At 56.1% G+C, this 25878-nt stretch overlaps 1 protein-coding gene across 2 annotated transcripts in view; it reads left to right on the top strand.

The window, feature by feature from the left end:
- Positions 1-25878, top strand: part of SLC12A3 (solute carrier family 12 member 3) — a 35889-nt gene continuing 10011 nt past the window's right edge. Inside the window, exons 1-23 of one of the 2 annotated variants that reach the window (XM_047711979.1) lie at positions 1-319; positions 758-901; positions 2240-2315; positions 3016-3111; positions 3407-3546; positions 3898-4008; positions 4953-5064; positions 5263-5393; positions 9735-9819; positions 10938-11092; positions 11369-11476; positions 11965-12088; positions 13795-13896; positions 14733-14888; positions 16002-16101; positions 16779-16890; positions 17309-17449; positions 18462-18568; positions 20299-20381; positions 21534-21617; positions 22242-22343; positions 23246-23357; positions 25676-25762. In XM_047711979.1, coding sequence (XP_047567935.1) covers positions 47-319; positions 758-901; positions 2240-2315; positions 3016-3111; positions 3407-3546; positions 3898-4008; positions 4953-5064; positions 5263-5393; positions 9735-9819; positions 10938-11092; positions 11369-11476; positions 11965-12088; positions 13795-13896; positions 14733-14888; positions 16002-16101; positions 16779-16890; positions 17309-17449; positions 18462-18568; positions 20299-20381; positions 21534-21617; positions 22242-22343; positions 23246-23357; positions 25676-25762 — 2741 coding nt within the window. In that variant the 5' untranslated portion in view covers positions 1-46. Of the gene's footprint in view, positions 320-754; positions 902-2239; positions 2316-3015; positions 3112-3406; positions 3547-3897; positions 4009-4952; positions 5065-5262; positions 5394-9734; positions 9820-10937; positions 11093-11368; positions 11477-11964; positions 12089-13794; positions 13897-14732; positions 14889-16001; positions 16102-16778; positions 16891-17308; positions 17450-18461; positions 18569-20298; positions 20382-21533; positions 21618-22241; positions 22344-23245; positions 23358-25675; positions 25763-25878 lie in introns of both variants that reach the window. The other variant, XM_047711978.1, reaches the window with a different exon arrangement.

Below are 25878 nucleotides of genomic sequence, written 5' to 3'. Positions count from 1 at the left end.
ATGTTCCCGCCGACCCTGGCCCCCGCCCCTGCCGCCCAGAGCCGCAATGGCCGAGCTGCCGGTGTCCGAGATGCCGGGGGACCCCGCGCTATGCAGTGGGCGCTTCACCATCAGCACGCTGCTGGGGGGTGAGGAGCCCCCGCCGCCCACTGCCTATGACAGCAGCCACCTGACCCACGGCAGCACGTTCTACATGCGCACCTTTGGCTACAACACTATCGACGTAGTCCCGGCCTACGAGCACTACGCTAACAGCGCCCTGCCCGGGGAGCCCCGAAAGGTCCGGCCCACGCTGGCCGATCTGCACTCCTTTCTCAAGGTAAGCACCAGCTCAAGGACTGGCCACTTTCCTGCCATGTGACCTTGACCCACGTACCTCACTTCTCTGAATCTTGGCTCCGTCACCCGGGCCATGGGGGCACATGGGTGTCTTCTTTGTGGGTTGGGACACCTGCATGAAACGCGGGCGCGGAAGCTATAAAGCTCCGGACACATGTAGTAATGTTTTTTTATGCAGTCGTTGACCACCCAATTAAAGAATCTTGGCCTCCCAGAGAGATAATGAGCTTCCTGTCAGCTGAAGGCTGCACGCATCTGAAAGGGAGCGCAGGGAGGTGGGAATGCGGCAGGTCTGCGGGCGCAGGGGAGGCTCACCGCGTTTGCTGCGGGGGAGGCTGGACTCGGGAGGGTGGAAGACAGGGAGCTGGATGGTCATGACCCCTGCCTGCCTGACCTGTGGCCTCTGGGCTCCCAGCAGGAGGGCAGCCACCTGCACGCCCTGGCCTTTGACAGCCGGCCCAGCCATGAGATGACCGACGGGCTGGTGGAAGACGAGGCAGGCACCAGCAGCGAGAAGAACCCTGGGGAGCCTGTGCGCTTTGGCTGGGTCAAGGGGGTGATGGTGAGTCGAGTGTGGATGGGATGCCCCAGAATGGAAGTGGGGAGAGAGAGCTCCATCCAGGCGCAGCTCCGACACTCAGGTTTTAGTGGCCAGGGTAGACCCAAGGCCCAGCCTGGGTCTGTCTCCCCATGGGCAGAGCGACTTCCAATTTTCCCTGGTTTTGTGCTTCTCAACCCCCATTTGCTCCCCAGATTGATACCTTGCCCTGGGAAAGATCTCTGGTTACTCACTTGTCCTGTGGCATTGGACAAGTTATTTAACTTGTCTGTGCCTCAGTTTCTTCACCTGTGAAATGATGTGCATTATGAGTTAATAGACCGGAGCGGCTTGGATCAGGGCCTACTTTGGGATTATTAGAAGAAACTGTTTTCATCCATAGCCACCAGGGGGCAGCACTAAACACACAAATCCGCAAGCCTGTTTTTGTCATTCTCAGTGATGGGAAAGGGTAGGTTTCCTGTAGTGTAGAGCACCAGTGAGTCTTCAAACAGCAAAAATCTAATGAACTTGGCTTTGGAAGGCTTTGTGCGACTTTTCAGAGGGGATCGGATGAGAGTCAGAAGGCTTTGGTCCTGTTCTGAGAGGACAGTGGGTGGATTGTGCGGTAGAGGGAGGCCTGGGTTCTGACCTTACTCTGCCAACTGCCTGCTGGCTGTGCCTCCATCTGGGGAGTAGGCATCTTCCTCCCGGGCTGTGGGTTCAGAGCCTGGCGGGGCCCCGTTCAGTATCTCGGAGCATAGAGAGGGCCTTAGAAGTCTCCCTGCCTTGGAAATGCCACATGCTTCTGCCCCACCCCAAGAACTTGGCTGGGGCCAAAAACCACATCAACACCCCCACCTCCCTGGAATTCAGTCTCAGCTCTAGCCTCTGGCTTTGCTTTAAATTTGGAAGCTGAAGTCACAGCAACCCAAGTGCTGCTTCTGCTTGTATGTGGGGCACTGTCTTAGCCGGTATTTGCCAAGCTCCTCCCAGAAGCTGGGCCCTAGGGTGACCGCTGGCCACAGCGGCCATGGCTGGGGCTGGCAGACACAGGATCCCGGGCTTGGAGACGGGTGAGGTGTGATGATGCTTGCAGCCGGTCCTCAGACCCCAGTGGGAGGGCAGAAAAGTGGGTGGGAGGGGCAGGTGAATCTCTGGGTACACCTCCTCTCCCTGCTCCACAGAACTCAGGGGCCATGGAAGTAGGAATGCAGTGAAGTGAATAGAGCCAAGAAAGGACCCAGGTGTCCCCTAGGCCAGCATGCCCAATCCCATGCCATGACTGGGGACAGGGACTTGTATGTTTGGGTGTGGGGTATTGGCCCACCCAGGTGGCCTCCAACTCTTCTCTCTTCCCAGATCCGTTGCATGCTCAATATCTGGGGTGTGATCCTCTACCTGCGGCTCCCCTGGATTACAGCCCAGGCGGGCATTGGTGAGTGCCACCTCTTGGGGGGGAAGAGGAGGCTGTACCCGAGACCTGATCCTCCTGGGCCTCAGTCCTGAACTTGGGCTGCCGAGACCCCAGGCTTCTGTGGTGACAGATGTCAGGGAAGTGTGGCAGAGCAATCTAGACATGGAATCATTAGGCCTGAGGCCTCTCCCTGGCTCTCTTTGTCCTCAGTAGGTCGCTTAACCTCCCTATTGCCCAGCATCCAGGTTAGGAAACTGGGCTCTGGACAGACACCAATGTTAGAGGGTAGCTCTGATGCTGTGTGACCCTGGACAAGTTTCTTAGCCTCTCTGAGCCTCGGTTTCCTCATCAGTCAAATGGCACTGATGACTGTCCCTACCTGACAGACCTATTGTGGGGTTTCTATGATGTCTTTAACAGCACAGGATTTGGCACCCAAAGGTGTTCATCGAGTGGTAATTGTTATTACTGAAGGAGGGTGCCTTCCCTTCCATACCTAATGATCCTTTTTATAGTGGCTCCATAGCTCCCTGGCTGTTCAGAATATACCAGGAGGGACACAGAGACCCATTTCTCAGATGAGAAAACTGAGGTTCGGGAAAGGAGGTGACTTAGGTTTCATGGTGAACCATTCAGCTGACTCAGCTTCCTCACATGACCCCTCACCTGGGAAGTGCCCTGGCTGAGTTTCTGTGGTGATCACCTCCCACTCATCCCACAGTCCTGACCTGGATCATCATCCTGCTGTCAGTCACTGTGACCTCCATCACCGGCCTCTCCATCTCGGCCATCTCCACCAATGGCAAGGTCAAGTCAGGTGGGCCCTTCCCCACCCCCAAGGCCCTCCCCTTTCCTGTTGCCCAGTCTTACCCTGGGAATGGGTCTCTGAGCCACTCCCCCACCCCATCTCTACCAAAACGGGGTTGCCCCAGGCCACTCCCTCTAATTCCAGGTGAAGAATTTGGGCCCCCACGGACAACCTCGGTAATCCCCTGTGCTGTGGGCCGTGGGGGTCCCATGGTTACCCTTTCCCAGCCCCAGCTTCTGCCTGTCCCAAGCCCGCCCCAGCCAGCTGTCTCCTGGTTTCATGGCCCCCGCTCTGTCCCCAATAGGTGGCACCTACTTTCTCATCTCCCGGAGCCTTGGCCCAGAGCTAGGGGGCTCCATTGGCCTCATTTTTGCTTTTGCCAATGCTGTGGGTGTGGCCATGCACACCGTGGGCTTCGCAGAGACCGTGCGGGACCTGCTCCAGGTGAAGCCAGAGGGAGCCCGGGCAGCCTAACTCGCTCTCCCCCGCCCCGTCTGGGTCAGTTTTATCTGTCAGGGACCACGGCCACGGTCTGACCACTGTGGGTGTCCGTAATGATCTCTTCAAATAAAGGCCATTCCCAGACATCCCCCTCAGGGGTATGTGTTGCCTTTAGGGCTGACCTGTCTAGGCTGATGCAGCCCTGCGGGGCGGGGGTCTGTTGGCAGGGAAGGGGTTTGTGTTTCTGTTTTGCTATGAGGGGTCCCCCATACTTGAGGTGAATCAAGGTGGAGGAGTCTGGGGGGGAGGTGTTGAGAGGGCAGTGTGCAGCCTGGCCTGTGTCCTCCTGCCTAGGAGTATGGCACACCCATCGTGGACCCCATCAACGACATCCGCATCATCGGTGTGGTCACCGTCACTGTGCTGCTGGCCATCTCCCTGGCTGGCATGGAGTGGGAGTCCAAGGTGAGGAGGGGAGGTTGGGAGCGGTTCACTGGAGAAGCGGGAGTCGTGGGGCCTGGGTCCCGGGCCTGATTCTGCCTCTTGTCGGTGTATTAGCTAGGCTTCTGGCTCTGTGGTTGTGACAGACAGACCCTAAAGCACAGGGCCTTGAGTGAGAGTCATGTGTTTGTCTCTCCTGTAACGTGCAGGTGTGTGTGGCTTGCAGGGCTCAGGCACCCAGACCATTTCTGTCCTGTGGCCTCTCCGTCCCTGGGAGTGGCTTCCATGCATCTGCTCCACGGCGGCCACGGTCCAGTCAGCAGGGAGGGAATGGGGCCTTTTTCTTTTCCTTTCCGGGCCCTGCCCAGAAGCTGTGCGTATCACTCTGTGTACATCCCCTCAGCCAGGACTCGGTCTCGTGGCCACAGCTAAGCTCAGCAGGGCAGGGAGGAGTGTCCTCATGTGAACCTGTACCCAACCAAAATTCAGAGGCTTGGCACTGTGGAAGGAGGGCAGAAGGACTATGGGCCATTGGTGGTCAGACTTGGCAGATCTGGCCCCTGACCCCTGCCCCCGCCTCACCTCTCTCCCCCTTCCTCTGGCCTCCAGCTCCACTGGCCTCCATCCTGGCTGAATGTCCCCCGCTTGTGCCCCGATAGTTCTGCATCTCACTCCTCAGCCTCCTTTAGAACCCTTGAAGACACCTTCATAGACTCTGCTAATGTAGTCCCCCACACAGTCCCCATCACACCCTCGTTCATCCTCTAGAGTCATGTTCCATATTTATCAGCAAAATAAGAGCCTTGCTATACCTCCAACTCCCAGAACGGGTCATGCAGCATGAATGAATGAATGAATGAATGAATGAAAGAAAGAGGGAGGGAGGGACCCTGGGCAGGTTCTGTCCCACTGGGGCTCCCTGAGCAGGTGGGGCCAGGTCATCTGACTTCTAGGGTCCTTTATTCCAGGCCCAGGTGCTCTTCTTCCTCGTCATCATGGTCTCCTTTGCCAACTACTTGGTGGGGACGCTGATTCCCCCGTCTGAGGACAAGGCTTCCAAAGGCTTCTTCAGCTACCGGGGTATGTGCAGGTTGGGGCCCCTGCCCATGGCTCCGGAGACAGGTACACTCTGCCCACCAATCTGCTCCATTCTGTGGGCACCAGGAGGATGGGACTTCCAATTCCCAGGACCAGAAGCTGCCAGAGAGGGGGAGCCTCCTGCCTGCCTGGCTGGGCCCAGCCTTCTGGGTGGCCCTGATTCAGGGTTTGGTCTTCCAGCGGACATTTTTGTCCAGAACTTGGTGCCCGACTGGCGGGGCGTGGACGGCAGCTTCTTCGGGATGTTCTCCATCTTCTTCCCTTCAGCCACGGGCATCCTGGCAGGAGCTAACATCTCTGGGGACCTCAAGGTGAGCAGAACGCCTGCCCTCCTGCCTCCTGGCCCTGTCATACCAGGATCTCCCCTGGCCACTGAGGTTGGGCACTGAGACGGCGGGGTCCAAACCAACTCCGTTTGCCCCACTCAATTCTGAGATTGTTGATTGACACAACTCTGCTCTAGGCCTGGAGGACCACCCTAAAACAGGCGGGTCTCCTCCCTAGTTCCTGGGACTCTCAGTCTAAGGGGGAAGACTGAGCCAGCTTGACCTTCCAAAGCTGGTTCATGCATGTCTTTGCTGGGCTGGCATCCTCTCAGGGCTCTCCACTGTCTTGGTGCAGGCCACGTCTGCTCAAAGTTCGAGGCTCCGGCCCACAATTGCTGTGTCCCCTGTCCCAGCCCTGAGAATCAGCTGCTTTCCCTGTGTTGCCCCGCCTGCCTCTGTGTCTTGGTCTCTGCTCTCTCCCTGGGATGTCCGACCTTTGTTTCTTTACCTTGAGAAGTTCTGTTCCTCTTTCAGACAACACCTGTACCCTTAAACCTCTCCCAGCCCTCTGTCAGAGTGTGGTTCCCCCAGCCTAATGACGCCAGGCCATTTATGTGTCTCTTCCCCCTTCTGGTTCTCTTTATCTGGAGAACTGAGGCCTGCCTCTATGTCCCCATTCCTAGCTAAGTGTCAGACACATGGTATATGCTCAGTACACGTTTGTTGAGTGAATAGTGGTGAAACGTATTGACTGGGAACTTCAGAGCGGGAATACAAGGTGCTAGAAGGTGGGGAAGAAGGAGAGACGCATGTTGACAGGGGCTCCAGCAAAACTGGGTGGAGATGGGGCTGGGCCGGGGCTTTGAAAGCTGAGGAGGCTAATGGTATCTTTGCCAGGGCAGGATCAAGGAGACAGATGGGGTGCCAGTGGGGTGAATGGTGAGAACCTGGGTCGGTGCTGGGAACCCTTCCCCCCAGCCTGCAGTCCCACCTGAAAGGTGCTCTTTGATGCATTTTCTTAAATAAACGAAGAATGGTACCGTGGACTGTCTCCACCCTGCTTGGCTGTAACCGGGGGTGCCCAGGTGGTGCACAGCACGGCCAGGAAATTGGAGAGTGACTGTGTTTACCTGGCTCCTCTCCCTTCTCTGGGGAGCGAACAGCAGGGGCCTGGGCTACCTGCCTGCCCGGAGGTCCCTGCAGAGGTCAGTCTTGTGCTCAGACAGTCCAGGTCCCCTGCCAGCGCTCTGAGAGATCTTCGTAGCCTAGCCGTTTACCCAGATGCTTCATCCAGCCTCTCCGGTTACCAACCCGCACGGTATGCAGGCGTCAGGGCTAGGCAGCTGTCCCGGAACTGGGGTGTGGGGAGGAGGGGCGCACCTTGGCTCTGTCCTGAGTGCCCTCAAGCCCTCCAGGGACCATTTCCTCCTGGATCCCGCCCTCAGCCCGGTTCTGTGAGACCGAGCGTCCTCAGTACAGGAGCAGCTCTCACTCAGGGAGACTTTAGGCAAGTCCCTTTAAACCTCTCTGGGCTTAGCTTTCCCAAATGTAAGAGGGGACCTGGAGCACCCCTCCCGCTTCCCTGAGCAGGGACTAAGGATTCCACCTGCTGATTTATGTGACATGCTTCCAACAGTGTCCAGCACAGAGGAAGTACGGAGAAGCGCTGGTTGTCAAGGTCATGGCCATTTTCCCCATGTGGCTGCTGGGCAGGGGGGTGGGGGGGCTCATTCTTTACAAACATGATCCTTGGCGAGGGGCAGCTGTGAGGGCTCTTACCCGCACAGAGAGGAGCAGACCAAGCTCAGAGAGGGCTGGGCATTGCCCAGGGCCACACACCCACAGGTGGCAGAGGGGCTGGAATAAAGAGGCCTCAACTTCATCATGAACTTACAGTCCATGAATAGTTTTTGAGCACCTGCTTTGTGCCACTGTCTTGTGGATGCAGCAATAAACAAAACACAAAGACACAAATTCCAGTCCTCACACAGCTGACATTCTGGTGAAAAAGAGACAACCAGCCCCTCAGTTAGTGACGTTCCCCAACCCCTTAGCACTCATGGAGCAATCTTGTGACCATCGCCCCGTGCTATGGCCAAGGAAAGCTTTACTAGCTTAATTTTCTGCCAGGGAGACTGAGGCTCAGATTCAAGGGACTGCCTAGTGACTGAGGTGGGGACTATGTCCCATCTGCTATCGTCCCAGGGTACATCCCAGGGCACAACAGTCCCCACTCCTACCTGCTCACATTTATGGGTCCTTCCTGTGGGCTGCGTTGATTCTCATCTCACAGATTGGGGTTGGGGGCATCACTGAGGCTCAGAGAGGTTAAGGAGCTTGTTCCAGCTCACACAGCCAGGAGGAGAGGCTGGGATGTGGACCCACATGTGTCTGACTTGTGGCCAGGCTCAGAGATTTGGGGCCGAAATGTAGGAGCCGGATGGAGGTCTAGTGTAGCCATCTCCCGGGACCATTTTAACAAATGACCACAAATGCTGTGGCTTAAAACAACAGACATTTATTCTTGCTCCATTCTGGAAGCCAAAGTCCAGAATAAAGGAGTCAAGGGCCATGCTCCCTGTAAAGGCTCTCTGGGAGACTCCTCCTCTCCTCTCCCAGCTTCTGGCGGCTCCAACAGTTCTTCCCATTCCTTGCCTTGGATCTGTGTCTCTGTAGTCTCAACCACTGTCTTCCCACGGCCTCCTTCCCTCTGTGTGTCCTGGCCTCTTCTTACAGAACACCTGTTGCTGGATTTAAGGCCCACCTGACTGAGTAGGACCTCAGCTTAACTAATTACATTTTTGCAAAGATCCTATTTCCAAATAAGGACATATTCTGAGGTTCTGGGTGAACATGAATTTTGGGGGACACCTCCAACCCCCTAGAGGTGGGATGGGAAGTTGAGCTGGCCAGCTGGCCTGGAGACCAGGGACTCTGTGTGCTTGACCTGGTGGAGCCATCCTGGTGCCCCCAGCAGAGCTGGCAGGACCCCCACAGCTGAGACCACAGTGGACCTGGAAACTCCAGAGCCCTCGGCCCCCCTCCAGCTCTGCCCCTCTGTTTTCACTTTGCTCTGCCCTACCCGTCCCTCCCTCCCAGCCCCCGGCCCTCAGAGCCAACCCAGTTGTCCCCTCCGCGAGGAGGCCTTTTGTGGTTCCCGCCATGTTGCTCTCCACCCCCACCCCTTGGTCTCCAGTACACTTCAGTCTGCTCTGTGACAGGGGCCATCTGCCCCATGTCGACAGGATCCTGCCCGTACCTCCCTCCCTGGGGCCTCCAGAGTGGGGGCCAGCGCTTGGTCATTCACTGTCCGACCATCAGCTCCAACTTGGGCTCCCAAGTGTCTGAGGCAGAGACCTGGGTCGTTGCCAGCCTTGTTTGGACCCACCTGTAACACTGAACAACGTCACGGTCCCTCCAAGCTCTGTCACTTGTGGTTCTACCAGCCAGCTGTGCAGAATGGCCCAGGAAAAGCTGGGGAGGTGCACAAGTATTTGCTTCCCAGTGCCCATGTGGCCTGCCTTGGGGGTTGGGCTATATGCCTGGGGGAGAACCTGCTGGAAAAATCCCGGCCTGTGTTATTCCACCCGGGACCAGCCCCCAGGGGCCTGAGGCTGTCGACCTCCATGTGGTGGGAGCGAGCCACCCCTGGCTCAGCCAGCTGGGGCCTCCACACAGCTTCCTGGCCTCAGTTTCCCCACCAGCGGGGTGGGGATACTCTGGCCACTTTAGAAGAAGTTATGCATGAGGAAGGGTCTGGACGAGTGGAATACGTGATGTGTGCGTGTGAAGATTCGCTGTTTCTGCTAGGAAAATGCCAGAGGAGAGCCCTCCCTCGGTGGGGAGGGAGTTTGGGGCTTGTCTGTGGATTAACTGCTGTGGGAACTCACAGACCAGTTGGCGCATGATAGTGACGAACCCGCAGCCCCGGGCCCTGGTCTGGGATCTGGATGTGGATTAAGTCACTTAGCCGGCATCCCTGTGAGGCTGGAGGGGCTGAGACATAAAAGAGCATGTCCACCACCCAGCCGGTCACCTGGAAGCTGGCTCCAGATCCCCCCACCCCCCACTTCAGCACCCCCAGAGCCCGTGTTGGCCAGTGTTCTGGAAAAGAAGACATGGAGCTGGTTAGAGCTTCTCTCCATGCCTCTGGCTCCCAGGGACTGGGTGTGCTCTCAGCCCCATGATCTTGCTTGGGTCCCATCCTGCCCTGCGGGTGGCAATAGCAAGGGTCCTTCTTCCTGGGGCCCTGGGAAAGGGGGCTCTGAGAGGGGGCCGGGTCAGGGGGTCACTGGCCCTCCCCCGGCCTCAGACAAGGGCAGGGCCTGGCAGGAGGCCCAGTGGCTGCCTGATGCCTTCCCTCCCTCCCTGCTCCTCCTCCCCCAGGACCCTGCTGTAGCCATCCCCAAGGGAACGCTCATGGCCATTTTCTGGACCACTGTCTCCTACCTGGCCATCTCGGCCACCATTGGTGAGTAGCTGTCTGGGACTGCTAGAAGGATTTCAGGGTGCTTGGCTATCCAGCAGGGAGAGCTAGGCCAGGAGGACTTGGCCACCTCAGGGAGTGGAACCTCAAACCTTATTTGGGGGGGCTAGTGGTGGTGACCAGAACATCTTCAAGGGAGGTGGTAGTTTGTGGTGAGGGTTGGGTCAGACTAGGCTCTTCTGGTCCCTTCACACCTGAACTTACAGATGCAAGGGTGGGAAAATGCTCTAGGGCAAATTATACTCTGACCCAATGACTAATAATAATAATGATGATGATGGTGGTGGTGGTTGAAGATGATACCAGTCACTGACTCAGCCATAAGCCCAGTCCTTTACGTGCCCATCACATTTAATCCGGGCACTCCTGTGCCCACCATTTCACAGAGGAGAAAACCAGGGCTCAGAGATGTTCAATGCACCTGCCCAAGCTCACATAGCCACCAAATGGTGGAGGCAAGCTTTGAACCCAGGCCTGGGCCATTGACACTTGCCTCTCGCTGAGGTCCTCACGGTGCTCCCATTAACCACCTTGTGAAGTAGGCTGTTCACAGATGGCCAAGGGACATGGCCCAGGGTGCAACCAGTCTGGCCTCTCTTTTTTTTTTTTTTTTAAGATTTTATTTATTTATTTGACAGACAGAGATCACAAGTAGGCAGAGAGGCAGGCAGAGAGAGAGAGAGGAGGAAGCAGGCTCCCTGCTGAGCAGAGAGCCCGATGTGGGGCTCGATCCCAGGACCCTGGGATCATGACCTGAGCCGAAGGCAGAGGCTTTAACCCACTGAGCCACCCAGGTGCCCCTGGCCTCTATTTTAAGGAGGACACGGGGACCTTAACAGGTCACTTCATGTTGCTGGGCCTCTGTAGAAGGACAATGACAACAAAGGCAATGGTGATGCTTTCTTCCCAGGGTTGTTTACAGTCCTTCGCTCCCGCATTTAGCTATTTGTAATTGCCATTACTGTTATTATTATTATTTATGATTACATGCTGAAGGGGGAGCTGGCCCCTCTGTAGAAGCAGCCAGTGTCTGGGGGCGGGAGGAGAGGAGAGAGGAGGGAAGGGAAGAAGGGGGACTTCCCCAGGCCCTGCTCCCTCTTCAGGCTCCTGTGTAGTTCGTGATGCCTCCGGGGTCCTGAATGACACGGTGACCCCCGGCTCGGGCGCCTGTGAGGGGCTGGCCTGCGGCTACGGCTGGAACTTCACCGAGTGCGCCCACCAGCACAACTGCCACTATGGCCTCATCAACTACTACCAGGTACACGTGGCCTCTGCGGGGCAGTCTGCCCCAGACCGAGGCTGGAACAGGCTGGGACAGACGTGGTTTGGAGGGCTGGGCCGCAGGCTTGGAGGAAAGAGGTTCAGGCTCAGGTGGGGGCCCCGGGGCCCAGCCCCTGCCTCAGTGGGCCCTGGGATCCCCAGGTAAGGGGTGTGGACTCTGAGGCCTCAGAACCTAGCCCCTGCCGCAGTGAGGCCTGGGGTGCCCTGCATAGGGGCTCCAGACATGAGGGGCCTGGACCCTGTGTCCCTGCAGACCATGAGCATGGTGTCCGGCTTTGCGCCCTTGATCACGGCTGGCATTTTTGGGGCCACCCTCTCCTCTGCCCTGGCCTGCCTCGTCTCTGCTGCCAAAGTCTTCCAGGTGAGGCTGCAGAATGGGTCTGGCGGGAGGTTCTGGGAGGCCCAGGGACACGGGTCCCTGGGCAACTGCTGCAAAGGTCTCAGGGTGTCATGGGACAGAGACAGTCTAGACTGAAGGCAAAAGGGGGCTTGTGACCAACTCATGCAGGAAGCAGCCCCTTCCCATGGTGTGCTTTGAACTACACTGGCATCTCCCACCCCAGAGTCTCCCTGGTGCAGCCTGGCACCCTGTCAGCACTTTTGCCCGCCCTGTTGCACGCTGACCCCGTCCACCCCCTCCCACCTTGCCCTTTTGCTCCCTCCCTGGTGAGGTGGGGGTGGGCAAGGAGATGAGTCCCATCCAAGAAACTGCAACCAGGATCCAGATTAGGGGAAGCTCCCGGCTGAGGTGGAGAGAGTAAGCAGAGCCTGGGGGCAGGGGGGCGGGGGTTGCGGGGAGGGGAGGGGGGCCCAGCCCGGGATGATGCGCACGCCTTCCTGTGCCCACAGTGCCTGTGTGAGGACCAGCTGTACCCACTGATCGGCTTCTTCGGGAAGGGCTACGGCAAGAACAAAGAGCCGGTGCGCGGCTACCTGCTGGCCTACGCCATCGCTGTGGCCTTCATCATCATCGGTGAGAGGCTGTGCCCAGCAGCTTGTGGGGGCTCCTCTCTGCACTGCTCACCTTGGCACCCAGTGCCCGGCCAGGCCTGGCAGGGAGTGGACACTTGGTGACTAGCTCTTGAGTGAGTGAGGCTGGTCATGGGGCCCCCGCCCCTCCCCCGCCTCCGGATAGGTGGCTCCCACGCCATGCCAGCCTGGTGGGGCACACCATTCTATGTTAGAAGGGACCCTGCCTTCTCTTGCTGATTCTGTATTCCTGTGTCCTGGCAAGTTGCCCCCCATCCCACCCCCACCCACACCCCCAGTCCCCGGGTCTGAATTAGTCCCCAGGACAACTCCGGAGCACAGAACAGCTCTTGGGAGCAGATACAGACAGCTGGATCAGTAGCTCTGTCGCTGTGTATGAACTCCACAACCTCATTTCCCAGACCTTGAGCTGCCAGACCCCCTTGGACTTCATGGTAGAGGATGCCCCAGGGGAGAGATCCCAGGGAACCAGATAGTTAGATTGGTTTTCTATCCTGGCTTTGCCAGCTGTGTTACCTTGGACAGATCATTTTGCCTTGGTTTCTTCGTCTGCAGAATGGGAGCAATAGTGCATAGCAGGGGCGTCACAGGTGGGCACAAAGAGACTTGTGTACACACACACACACACACACACACATGCACGTGCATTGTATTCATAGATGCACACACACCCCAGTGCCTCCTGGTTTATTTAGCCAACAAGGCAGAACTTGCTAGGAGAAAGGTGGCCACACCAAGCCAGGGCAGTGGCTGTGCTATGGCTCCTGTGCAGGAGCGAGGTGGGGGCTGGCTGCTGGTGGTCCCGTGGCCCTACCGTAGCTGAATCCTTGTGGTTCATGCCAGCATCAGCAATCATGAGGCTTCCCTTTCCAGTCGACTCTCCGCCACTCAAGGGAGCCTTTCTGGACACTGGGTACTCCTGGATCCTGAACCAGATGAAGAGGCAACAGGGTCACCCCCAGGGGATGGAAACCTTTAGTCAGGCCTGCCGTCCCCAGATACACCCCTGCTTCCTGCTCATCCTGCTGTCTTCCCTAACTCCGATTTCATGTCCTTTGATCTGAGTGGGTCTGACTACAGTTCAGACTGAGAACCACCATCTTAGACACTCTGGGGCAGGGTTCTTGTGACAATTCAAGGGACTCATGCTCAGAAGTCCTGGGACAGAAGAGGGGTCTGTCTTGTTTGGGGGATTTCCCCAGAAGCAGGCCCCTGGAGCAAGGAAACATGCCAAAGTTTGTCTGGTGGTGTCAGGGGCAGTGGCGGCCGAGTAAGACAGGGAAGGGAGGGACCCGGATCTTGAGTGGGTTTTCACTGTGGGTGGAACTGTGTGTGTCCTAAGGTCCCAGAGTTTCAGATAAAAGAAGACATGGGTCTTGGGTCACATTGTAAAATATATATCTTACTGTAATTTGTGGTTGCAAGAAAAGTATGACAACTACTGTCCTTGGTTCTCTCATAGTATCTCCCATTTCTCTCTGTCTTGTTAAGAGATGGCCCTTGACAGTAAACAAAACATCGGCCCTTTGTTTCACAAAATGATGGGCCCATTTCACAGATGGGAAGGTTGAGACGCACTGAGCCTCTGGGAGCCTGTCTGGAATCCCCCAACTGCGAGGGAGGGCGCCAGGCGGCTCCCTGGCAGGTTGCCCAACCGACTGTCCTCTCTCCCCCGCCGGGTCACTGCAGCTGAGCTCAACACCATTGCCCCCATCATCTCCAATTTCTTCCTGTGCTCGTACGCCCTCATCAACTTCAGCTGTTTCCACGCGTCCATCACCAACTCGCCTGGTGAGCAGCCCCCTCACCCCTCTCTGGGAGGAGGCACGCGGGGCAGGGGTAGGGGTCCGGGAGGGGCGGGCACACCAAGGTCACCTCTCAAATCGAAACCAGTTCAAGGGACCACTCAAGTCATAATAATAATAGCAGCTCTCATCTCTCAAGACCATGCGCTGTACGCCGAACACGGATTCGTACACGGTTTACAGGATGCAGAGATTTCTCTAGTGCCCTCCTCCACCAAATTTACAGGAGTCAAGAATGTGACTCCCCAGAAAAGGAAGAGAATTGCCAAAAGTCCCAGGTTGTTGAAGGTTGCCCTTTGCACAATTCCAGGGGTGTCACTCATATACATCATTGACTTGTATGTTTATTCTGAAAAATTTCTGGCAGGTGGTAGTAAAGTACCCCGCGAAAGGCTTTTTCTGATTATCCCCAAATTGTCAAAGGGCTGGCTGCCAGGCCACCTTTTCCTCAGCCCGGGAACCGTGGTGCCCCACAGTTGTGCCACGGGGCAGCTGTCACTGGCAGCGGCCCTGGTATGGCCCACTGGCGTGGAGCCAGGCAGGATCACACCCTTCCCTGCCCTCTTTCCCCCATGGCTCCGTGCTGACATGGCCATATTTGGATGCCTCCTCCTTGGTGTAGTCTGTCCATTCGGCCAAATGACAGCCAAGGTGGGCGTGCGGTCCTTCCCAGAGCCTCCAGTCCAGCCTCTGGAGACCCAGCGGGGGGGCTGGGTGGGCACAGGCTGGGACTCTGGCTCTGGGCACGGCTGGCAGGGCCAGGTGGTGCTGGCCCCCGAGGAAGCTCCCGAGCGTGCCCACCAACCTGCGTCCTCTGACCAGGGTGGCGACCCTCGTTCCGATACTACAGCAAGTGGGCGGCGCTTTTCGGGGCAGTCATCTCCGTGGTCATCATGTTCCTTCTCACCTGGTGGGCCGCTCTCATTGCCATCGGTGTCGTCCTTTTCCTCCTGCTCTACGTGATCTACAAGAAGCCAGGTGTGCAGTCTCATGTTGCCCAGGGCTTCTGGCTCCCCTTCTCCCCGCTGAGGGCACCCAGCCAGCCATCCTGCCCTTCAGCTCAGCTAGAAGGCCTGCATCAGGCTCTGTGCTTTCAAGGGTCCTGTTCTGAGCCTCCAGCCTCATCCTTTCCTGTGGGGTGAGGAGATTGTGGGAACGTGCCTGTTCAGAGCCCACACCTCTACTTCTGGACCATACCCTCCTCAACCATGGCACCCAGGACCCTGGAATTGCTTGCCCAGGGCCATCCTCTTGAAGTGGCTGGGGGCACATCTAGGCCTGGGGGTGGCCAGGAGCTGGCTCACCGAAGGGCAGGTGGATACAGAGTGGTGTCTATATGCACACAAGCAAGGATTCCCAGGTGACAGCGATCTGGGGACAGGATGTAGAACCCCAGGAAAGCTTAGAATTCTAAATTTGAACCTAGCCTTCCAGGTTATTGTCTGTTTGTCAAGGGAGGTGAATATTTTGCACAGTTTGATCTTTGTTTTTTTTTTTTAAGGTTTTATTTGTCAGAGAGAGAGCATAAGCAGGGGGAATGGCAGGCAAAGGGAGAAGCAGACCTCCCACTGAGCAGGGAGCCCCATGCAGGACTCCATCCCAGGACCCTGGGTTCATGACCTGAGCAAAGGCAGATGCTTCAGCGACTGAGCCACCCAGGCGTCCCCAGAGTTAAATGCTTTGTAGTGTAACTTATAAATATGTAGCCATATGTTATGTGCAAACATTAGGAAGAGATCTGCAGGCTGTCCACCCACCAGACAGCCCAGCTTCCACAGTGCCTGATTCCTAAAGAAGGTCAACATTCCCTCCCTCAGTACAGCTGGTTTCTCCTGGGGATTTCTAAAATTTTGAGTTTGATTTTTTAAAAAAGATTTTATTTATTTATTTGAGAGAGAGAGAGAGAGTATGAGAGGGGAGAGGGTCAGAGGGAGAAGCAGACTCCCCACTGAGCAGAGAGCCCGAGGTGGGACTCGATTCTGGGACTCCAGGAGCATGACCTGAGCTGAAGGCAGTTGCTTAACCAGCTGAGCCACCCAGGTGCCCCTCTCCTGGGGATTTCTAATCTTGTGCTCACCCCCCCATGCTCAGAGGTGAACTGGGGCTCGTCGGTGCAGGCCGGCTCCTACAACCTGGCCCTGAGCTACTCGGTGGGCCTCAACGAGGTGGAGGACCACATCAAGAACTACCGGTGAGCGCAGCCATATCCAGGCCACCTGTCACCTGCCCCAGGCAGACCCAGGGTGGGGACCGCCCAGGCTCAGAGAGGAGCACTGCCCCCGGCAAGGGGCCTGGGATGCCATTGCTTAGTGGGGACCAAGCACGTCTAGTGACCTCTCTGTACCTGAGTTTTCACAGCAGAGTATGTTCTTCGAGACGCAAAGGGCTATCCAAGGATGATCTGGTGTTATAGTCCCCATCTGTGAGGCTGACCGTGACGAAACTCCTAAGCGAGGAGAGTTGTGTGTCCGGGACTCCTTCCCACCAGGTGGTAACGCCAGCAGTCAGCCATATGTATTTGTGTTGTATTGCTGCTCAAAGTGCCTTACGCCCCCTTACCACTAATCCCAGTGGCTGACAAGAACACGGACGCACAGAGAGGTTAAGTAACTGGCCCGAGGTCACACAGCTGGTGAGTGACCAATTTTGTTTGGCTCCAACTGAGTCTGGCAGTGGCCCTGGACCATGAGCCTTGGCTGCCTCTTCATCCAGAGGCTGAGTCCCCTACCCACTCACGTGGCACAGGGATCTTGTAAGTGATGTGCCCCCGACCCCCAGCCTTTATTCTCCCCGCCACCTGCGATTTGCGCCCAGATCCCCGTGGGCTCTGTGCAGATGGCTCATGCCCTTTTCCCTTCCCCTTCTCAGTCCCCAGTGCCTAGTGCTCACGGGACCCCCCAACTTCCGCCCGGCCCTGGTCGACTTTGTGGGCACCTTCACCCGGAACCTCAGCCTGATGGTCTGTGGCCACGTGCTCATTGTGAGTGGCCCCTATAGGTGGGGAGGGGCCCACTTAGAAGAGCCCCTGGGCATGAAGTCCACACTTGGACAGGGGGTGGGGGAGGCTGTGACTGTGAGGAGGATTGGGGGGGTGGAGGAACTATGGAGCAAGCAGAACCTGCTAGACCCTGCTGTGGGCCTGGTTCTCTCCTCTCCCCTGTCCCCATCACTGGCTTCTCCCCACTGCCCTGCCTCTTGCCTGCTCCCTCCATCTTCCTTCCCTCACCATCCTCCTCCCTCCTCCTCCTCTTTCCTTCCCCTAACTCCATAGGGGAAAGTGGGTACCTCTGGGTGTGGCTGAGCCCCTGGGGCAGCCTCCAGGGAGGAGAGGGGCTGCATCTCATTAGGGCCAGAGGGCAAGGGCAGCTCCCGATGTCCCCTGCCCCTACCACCCACAGGGACCCCGCAAACAGAGGATGCCTGAGCTCCGGCTCATTGCCAATGGACACACCAAGTGGCTGAACAAGAGGAGGATCAAGGCCTTCTACTCAGATGTCATTGCCGAGGACCTCCGGAGTGGTGTTCAGATTCTCATGCAGGTGCCACAGGTTCAGGGCTTCCCCAGGACTCAGTACTTGGTGTGACAACCTAGAAGGCAGGACGTCCCGAGGGGCTAGTTGAAGCTCCCTTTGCTGCAACGGGAGTGCCTGCCTTTCTTGTCTCCCCAGATATGCTGACTCAGGGCGCTTTCTCACGGTGCCCAAGGGCCTATGAGAAACTGAGCTGGAAGGCTGTGGGGCCTGTGTGGTCTTGAGCAATTCTTGTTTTCCTTTTTTCTTTCTTTTTTTAAAAATTTAATTTACAGACAACAAAGTGAAAAATATTAAGTGTATAGTCTGATAAGTATTTATATATGCAGATATACCTAGTGGTGTGAAGCCACCACTCAGATCAAGTTCTAGAACATTCCACCAGGCAATTCATTTCCCTGCTCAGTTTTCTCAGCTGTAGAATGGGATGCATAGATAAAATCACTGTTGTTAATCCTGAGCCAGCATAAGAGTCCTTTCTAATAATTCTAAATATTTCTCATTAAAAAAAAAAGAACATACAGGGTCTTCTTTGGGGGGGTATGAAAATATTCTGAGAGTAGACAGAAGTGATGGTTGTACAACATTGTGACTAAACTGAATTCTACTGAAGGGCATACCCTTTAAAATGGTTAATTTTGTGTTATATGAATTTCACTTCAAAAAAGTTTTTAATATTTTTAAGCATTAAAAAAAGTATAAAAGATGTAGAGGTGAGATGACTTGGGGATACTCTAAGGCTGGCATCCAAATTCAAGTCCCTTGGGATGAGAAATAATTTGCTAGAGAAGCAGAACTGGGGTAATCCAGAGCTAAAGGGACAGTATGGTCATTGTAGCTTCACCTCTCTCCTGGGTGTGTCCAGGCAGGCAGGACCCTGACTGGCGGCATGTGATTCCTGAGCGCTCGCCACATGGTGAGGAGGGCAGCTGCGGCTGAGAGGGCCCCACCGTGGTCACAGAACAGAGCCGCTGTGGGGCACGAGGCCCAGCCTCTCACCTCCCCCCAACACTCTTTACAGGCCGCAGGTCTTGGGAGAATGAAGCCCAACATTCTGGTGGTTGGGTTCAAGAAGAACTGGCAGTCAGCTCACCCGGCCACGGTGGAAGACTACATCGGCATCCTGCAGTGAGTGAGGGCATGAGGGAGGCAGGGCCTGGGGTCAGCTGATTTGGGCCTTTGATGTTTCTGGGCCTTGGGAAGCAGGGGGGATGCAGTGGAAGTTATAAGAAGCTGGTTCAAAGCTGAGGAGGAAACAGACCCACTGAGGGCTCACCACTCTGACCTCTAGGCCCTGGGCACCAAGCAGGGCAGGGAACATACAAGGAACACAGAGAAGGAGAATAGGTAAGAGACAGTAGGGAGCAGTGGGGACTGTGGCAAACTGCCGTGAGTAGCAACTATTGGGCTCCAGCCAGTTGTGCCCAGGCAGAAATGTGGACCCAGTGTTGCCAAAGCTTCTGGTTTCTTAGAGGAGACAAAAAGATGGGTTTTTAGGTGAGAACCTTGGACTATAGAAGACCTGCCAAGAGCCGGCCCTTGGGCTGTGAGGTGGTGACACCAAGCAAGAGGCGAAACCAGACCTCCCAGGAAGAAGTGGTGTGGGGAACGGGACCATGAGGAGAAAGTCCCTGGGGACTCTGGGCTGAACTCCAAACCTTTTCTCCTTTGGCTCCTCCTGGGCAACCTCCAGAAAATGTCTGCCTGAGTTGCTTTTCTGTGTTGACGTGGTATAGAGAAGCCGTGTGTAGTAGCGTTTAAAGAACAAAGGCTGGGAGGCCTGGGTGGCTTGGTCAGTTGAGCATTTGACTCTTGATTTCGGCTCAGGTCGTGATCTCGGGGTCATGGGATGGAGTCCCACATTAGGCTCCCTGCTCCGTGGGGAGTCTGCTTGAGATTCTCTCTCTCTCTCTCCCTCCCTCTGCCCCAGCTGCCCTGTTCATGCATGCTTTCTCTCTGAATCTAAATAAATAATAAAAATAGAAATCTTTCAAAAGTCAATGAAAAGAAAGAAGGAAAGAGGAGAGGAGAGGAAAGAAAAGGAAAGGAAGGAAAGGAAAGAAGCTGAGTTTTGGGGACCTGGGACCTGCTTCCAGGTCCGCTGTGACTCAGCCACCTGACTGTGAGCTGGGCATCTCAGCTGCCTCTGACAGTGACAACAGGTGGTAGAATATCTGTTCTCCAGCATCCCCCCAACTCCAGTGCTCCAAAACCCCAAAATGCTAGGGCCTGAGAAGCACCTGCCCCAAAAACTCCCAGAGGGCAATGCCTGACCCATCAGATCAAGCCCTACTGGTGGCTTCCGGGGCCCTCTGTCAGCTGGGCAGTGAATGGACTTCTGGGTGTTCCTTCTGACAAGCTGTTGCTGCCCTCCTGAGCAAGGCCATCCCTACGTACACCGGCCCTCGGGGTTCTGTCTCAGCAATTCGAATCTAAAGCCAGCTGTCCACTTTCTTAGCGTGGCTCATGGGCTAGTTATTCCCTGAAACTCGAGTTGTGCTCCTATAAGATAAGGTTAAGAATTCCCATGCCCACCTCTGCTGGCAGGCTTGTGTAGATTTTCCAAATATATCAGGAGGACAGGTCCACCTTGCAGACTGGCCTGACTTGGTTTCCCTCTGAATATAAGATTCGCAGCACCCCCTGGTGCCACAGACCATAGAGCTAGAAGGGCCCTGGTTGGGGGCTCTCCGGTTCTGCCAACATGTTACACAGGTGGGGAGACTGAGGCCCTGAGAGGAAGAAGTGATATGGTGGGAGGCAGGGCCAACTGTAGACATCTGGTCTCCTGGGGGCTGGGGGCTAGGGGCTGGTGGCTGGGACCGAGGGGAGCCTGACCCCACCTCTTCTCTTTCCAGTGATGCTTTTGACTTCAACTATGGTGTGTGTGTCATGAGGATGCGTGAGGGGCTCAACGTCTCAGAGGTGATGCAGGCACACAGTGAGTACACGCCCCACCTGCTCGATGCCCCTCACAAAAACCAGAATGGGATTCTAGAAGGTTCTAGAACCCAATTTTTTAAAAAAGATTTTATTTATTTGAGAGAGCAAGCAAGAGAGAGCATGAGCAGGGGGAGGGGCAGAGGGAGAGGGAGAGGGAGATACCCCGCTGAGCAGGGATCCCGATGTGGGGCTTGATTCCAGGACCCTGGGATCATGACCTGAGCCAAAGTCTGTTTAACTGACTGAGCCACCCAGGCACCCCTAGAACCCAATTTTTTAAGGGGTAGAGAGAAGAAAGGGGGACATTAGTAAAGAATAAAAGCTTAAAAAGTTAGCTTCAGATGGCCTTTTAGAGCTCCTCAGGTTTCCAAATGAAGACACTGACCAAGTTCAAGGTCACACTTCCAACTGGGGGCAGAACCAAGACTGCACCTCAGAGCTCCCCAACCACTATCAAGGTCTCAATCAGGTGGGAAAAAAGAGGATCTAATAGAGAGGAAGAAGGAAAAGACAGGAGAAAGGAGAGAGCTCACATAAAGACAGCGGAACATGGGGCGCCTGGGTGGCTCAGTGGGTTAAAGCCTCTGCCTTCGGCTCAGGTCATGATCTCAGGGTCCAGGGATCAAGCCCCGCATCAGGCTCTCTGCTCAGTGGGGAGCCCGCTTCCTCCTCTCTCTGCCTGCCTCTCTGCTTAGTTGTGATCTCTGTCTGTGAAATAAATAAATAAAATCTTAAAAAAAAAAAAAAAAGACAGTGGAACATGAAAATACAGAGAAAGGCCACAGAGCCCAGATGTTTTTGTCCCCAAGACCTTCCCTGGGGCACCGAGAAGGGCTGTGTTTACTTCTAGTCACACAGGGGTCTGCAGACTCTGCATTGGTCACATGTGGGGGACTGAAAGAAATCATAGCATGGAAAACAAAAGGGGGCGGTTCCGGGGGTCAGGGGACTGAGAGGTGTGGAGGCCAGGAGGAAGCTGGGGTTTCGGGAGAAGCAAGGGCCGGGTACAGGGGGTGGCAGAGGCCAGATCAGGGGAAGGTGAGGGGTCGGGACTTTCTTTCTTGTGAAAGGGTTAGCCTGGGAGAGGAGGAAGCCAGAAGTGCTCCAGGATGAGGAGAGCCCGGGAACGAAGCTGCCCCCTCTCTTGCAGTTAACCCGGTGTTTGACCCCGTGTTTGACCCTGCGGACGACAGCAAAGAAGCCAGCACCAGCGGGGCCAGGCCATCTGTCTCAGGCACGTGTCAGTCCGCACGCCACTCAGAGGCTCAGGATGCTCTCACGTCATGGAGCAGCCAGTGGTGGGCCGTGAGGGAGCCTGGTCATGGGCAGGAGATGCCCAAGACCCTTGGGTTGGGTAACCAGGGACCGGAGCAGGTGGGCTTGGGCAATATTCCACCTTGCAGCACTCCTTGGGAATTCAGTGTCCGGGCATTGTGGGAACCCACCTAGCTGGCTCCGAGGCCCGTGTGAGACCCCTCCAAGAGGACCCCTGTCCTCGCTCAGAGGTGACAGGCAGGGAGGAGAGGAGCGGGCTTCTCCCTCAGTCCTTTCCCACTGATGCTCTGGGAGACAGGCCAATAAGGGAGGGGTACATCCCAGGACTGCACGCCCAGGACCCCCGCTCCTGGTCCAGCTGGCTGAGAAATGGGTTTCAGGGTCTCACTGTCCAAGAGTCAGTGGTGGTGCTTGGGCCAGTCCCCACCTTGCACGCCCTCAGCAGGGTGCTTCTTGCTGCTGTGTGCATAGCGGCGTGGGGGACAGCGAGCCCACCTCACGCAGCAGCTGGCTCCGTGTTCAGACAGAGTCAGGCGTGTGAAGGTGAGCTGCCCTCAGGTGACTCCCCACCTTGCTCCTGCAGTGGACCCCGAGGCCCTGGGGCAGGAGGAGCAGGCCAGCACCATCTTCCAGTCTGAGCAGGGCAAGAAGAGCATCGACATCTACTGGCTATTCGATGACGGAGGTCAGTGTCCGCCTGCTCAGCAGCTCTCCCGGGGGCCGCCTTCCCTCCATGGCCAGTACTTCCTGGCTGCTCCGGACAAGGCCCCTGGAGGGACCCCAGAGCCCAGCAAGGGGGACTAGTGACCCCTGGGCTGGAGGAAGCCTGGCTGGGCCCCTCTTCTTGGTGTAAACCAGGACTTTGAGGTCAGCATGGGATGGAACCTTAGGGGTTCAGACGAGATGGACCTCAGGGGTCACAGGCCCCTGCCAAAAATGGGGGGATGCTGTAGGAATGTTCTTCACTTCCCAGAAATATGCCCTCTCTCATTTTTCTTAAAACACATGCCTCTTGGCTTTATTGCTCTGCCCCTGATAGAGCCCTGCCCAGACAGAGAACGCTTTGGGTCCAGGAGCACGTGTCCGATGGATGGTAGCTTCTGTAGACCGAACACTTGCTACACGCTTGACACTAAGTACGATCCCTAGGCAGGAACTGTGATGAGACCCATTTACAAAGAAGGAAACTGAGGCATAGAGCCGTGAAATAATGGGTCAGTTGGTGCGGATTATGCAGTGATAAGGGACGGCTGGTCCTTGGCCTCCTGTGGAGAGATGACAAGCAGGGGTGAGGGGTTCCACCCACTGGTGAAATCTTTAACCTTTAAAAAAATATGCCAGCAATCCAGATTTTCACGTGAAAAATCCCCCAATTATTAAACGCCAGCTCATGGATTTCAAAACATCACACAGGCCACATGAACCCCGGCCCAGAGACCCTCGTGAGCTTGGTTTAGTCTAGCGCCCTCCTTACACAGATGGGTAAACTGAGGTCCATACAGACGAAAAGGGGTGCCAGCAGCAGAGCGGGGCAGGAACCCAGAGGGTGCTCTATCTATCCTGAGAGCAGTTCCCCCTTGATGCCAGGCCTCACCCTCCTCATCCCCTATCTTCTCGGCCGCAAGAAGAGATGGAGCAAATGCAGGATCCGTGTGTTCGTGGGGGGCCAGATCAACAGGATGGACCAAGAGAGGAAGGCGTAAGTGGGGAGCGCTGGGGGGAGGGGCTGCACAGGACCAGCACCATCCCAGCTCTGCTCAAGAGTAACCCCTCTTGCTCTCCCCGACCTGTGCCACTACCCCCTCCAGGGGGACCCAGCCGTCTCCAGGTCGCAGCAGAGCTGAGGGAGCTCCGGGCAGGCGCAGGTTTCTGTCCATTTTGGACGTTATTTTGCTGTCCCAGTCCCCCCCTTTAATAAGATGCAGACACCCTAGCTCCATGACGGGAAGGATCGTTACATCGTAAAACCACAGTCTGCTCAAGGAGAAATCTGTGTGAAATGAAGGCGGGAGAAGGCCCTTCCTGCTGAGAAATGAGGGGGGGCACTGAGGCTCCTTCAGGGCAACGTCCCCACCCCAAGCTCAGGATGCTGTCCCTGGTGAGACAGGAGTTATTTAGTGGCCAGAAACTGGGACAACAAATGCCACTGGATTTCTTAGAGAGAAGTGACTTTTGATTCTCTCCCAACAGTGTGGCTCCTTCTGCAGGAGAAGGGCTTTCTGCTGGGGAACACAGGCTCATCTGTCTCAGCCAGAGAGGATGGGTCTGGCTGGGGGCCGGGGCAGGCAACGGCAGAATTGAGCTCAACCAGCCAGAATTTGGTCACGTTGGGTTATTTACTTGGGTTTTCTTAATCACCTCTTGCTGGCAAGAGATGCTGGTTTTCTTTTGAAAATTGCCATAAGAAATTTCCAGGTGCAGGTAAGTAAGAATGTGAGTTGATTTAAGCTGAAAAGGAAGTAAATGGAAAGGTAGGTAGACAGGTCGACCTTGTTTAGAACAAGGTCAAGTGAGGTGGAAGGTTGTGAGATGGGAGACGCTGGAGGGGGCAGCTGGGTAGGAACAATGGGTGGCTTGCTCAAGGTCACGGCATGCATTAGCCAAAGGGAAAAAAACTCTGCCCACCTCTGGTGTGTTCTGCCACTGTCCCAGCCCTGATGTCCCTGGGCCTGTGCCACCAAGACCGCATGCCCATGACCCCTTCTCCGTCACTCCCTGTGTGAGTTAGGGGCAACCAGCGATCTCTTTTCCTGATGCTCACCCCTGCTGAGAACCTCTGTGATCTCCAGGAGATAAAGAAGAGTCCGGAAGGCTTCTTCGTAGGCTCAGCTCTCTGTTGTAGCCCCGAATGCAAGCCTGAGCTAGTGGAGCTCAAGTCTTTGGCACCGGGGGGTCACGGGTGTCCTGCACATGAAGGGTGTGGGATGTCCTCTGCCTCCCAACTGTCCAGCCGGGCCAAGCCCTCTGGCCTCCTTGTGACCCCGAGGCCAGGCTGGTGCTGCCTCCGGCTGGGTCCCTGCCCAAGCCTGCCACCCCCACGCTGCACACCAGCACATCTACTCACAACTCTGCTTCCCTAATCTCCCTCCCAAGTTTGGGGACCAGCAGTGGCTTAACGACTGGACCTTAAGGTTTATCCCCCGTCCCTGCCCCCCACCCAGCCAGCCACTCGCTGCTCCTGCCCCACCTCCTACACCCCCATGCCCTCACTTATTTATTTGGACCCCCCACCCCCATGCACTCAAACCCTGCCAACTTGTTCTGGGGTATCCCCAAAGCCACATCCCGCTCCAGATTCTGATGCACTGGGTAGCCTAGAGCCAAGGCAGGTGTATTCTTCCGAAGGCTCCTTGCCTGATTGCACTGTGGACACCCCTACCACGCCCCCTTTGGCCTATAATGATCTTGTGCACCATGCACCATCCAGCTAGATTGCCACCTCCTCCGTGAAGCCTTCCCTGACTGCCACCAACCACAGACCCACAAATGGCATCTCCTCCCCTGTTACATGCAGAGTCAGTGCCACCCGCACAGGCTTGCTCCTCCTGGTTCTATACTTTGTTCATGGGTGTCATCTCTGATTCCACAGACCACCCTGGAATTTCCTTCTTATCCCTTAGACCCTCGGTCCTCGAAGTGTTCTCCATGGATCGGTTTCCCTATCACCTGGGAGCTTGCCAGAATGCAGAATCCCAGACCCTACCCCAGACCAGATGAATCAGACTCTGTATTGGACCAAGGTCCCCAGCAGATGTACAGACATTAGAATGTAGGCTGTGCTAGTGCAGAGGTGGCCACCAGGTGCTTGGGGAAATACTGCTCAATCCCTTTTCCTTATCGTTTGTCATCCTCTGACCTGCTTAATCAACATTGGTCTCTTGTCCGCCCCTGCCCAAGTGAGAACATCCGCTCCCTGGGGCCAGGATTCGATCCGCGGTTTTTCACTGCTGGGTCCTCGATAGGGAATACGAACTCGCTGAATAGACACGTACGTGTTTAAAAATCTCTGTCTCCCAGGCTCATTTCCCTGTTGAGCAAGTTCCGACTGGGATTCCACGAGGTTCACATCCTTCCGGACATCAACCAGAAGCCGCGTGCTGAGCAGTGAGTGCTGTGTGTTGGCTTCCTTCCCAGGCAGGGGGGACAGCTGTGTGCCCCACACACCCCTGTCTGGTGAGCCCTGGGCAGACAGGGCTCAGGGCAGGCAAAGACGATGAGGA

The sequence above is a fragment of the Lutra lutra genome, chromosome 17 (assembly GCF_902655055.1).
Source record: "Lutra lutra chromosome 17, mLutLut1.2, whole genome shotgun sequence".
Taxonomy (NCBI): domain Eukaryota; kingdom Metazoa; phylum Chordata; class Mammalia; order Carnivora; family Mustelidae; genus Lutra; species Lutra lutra.
Note: the sequence above shows the minus strand (reverse complement) of the source record. Positions and strands in the feature narration are given on the sequence as shown.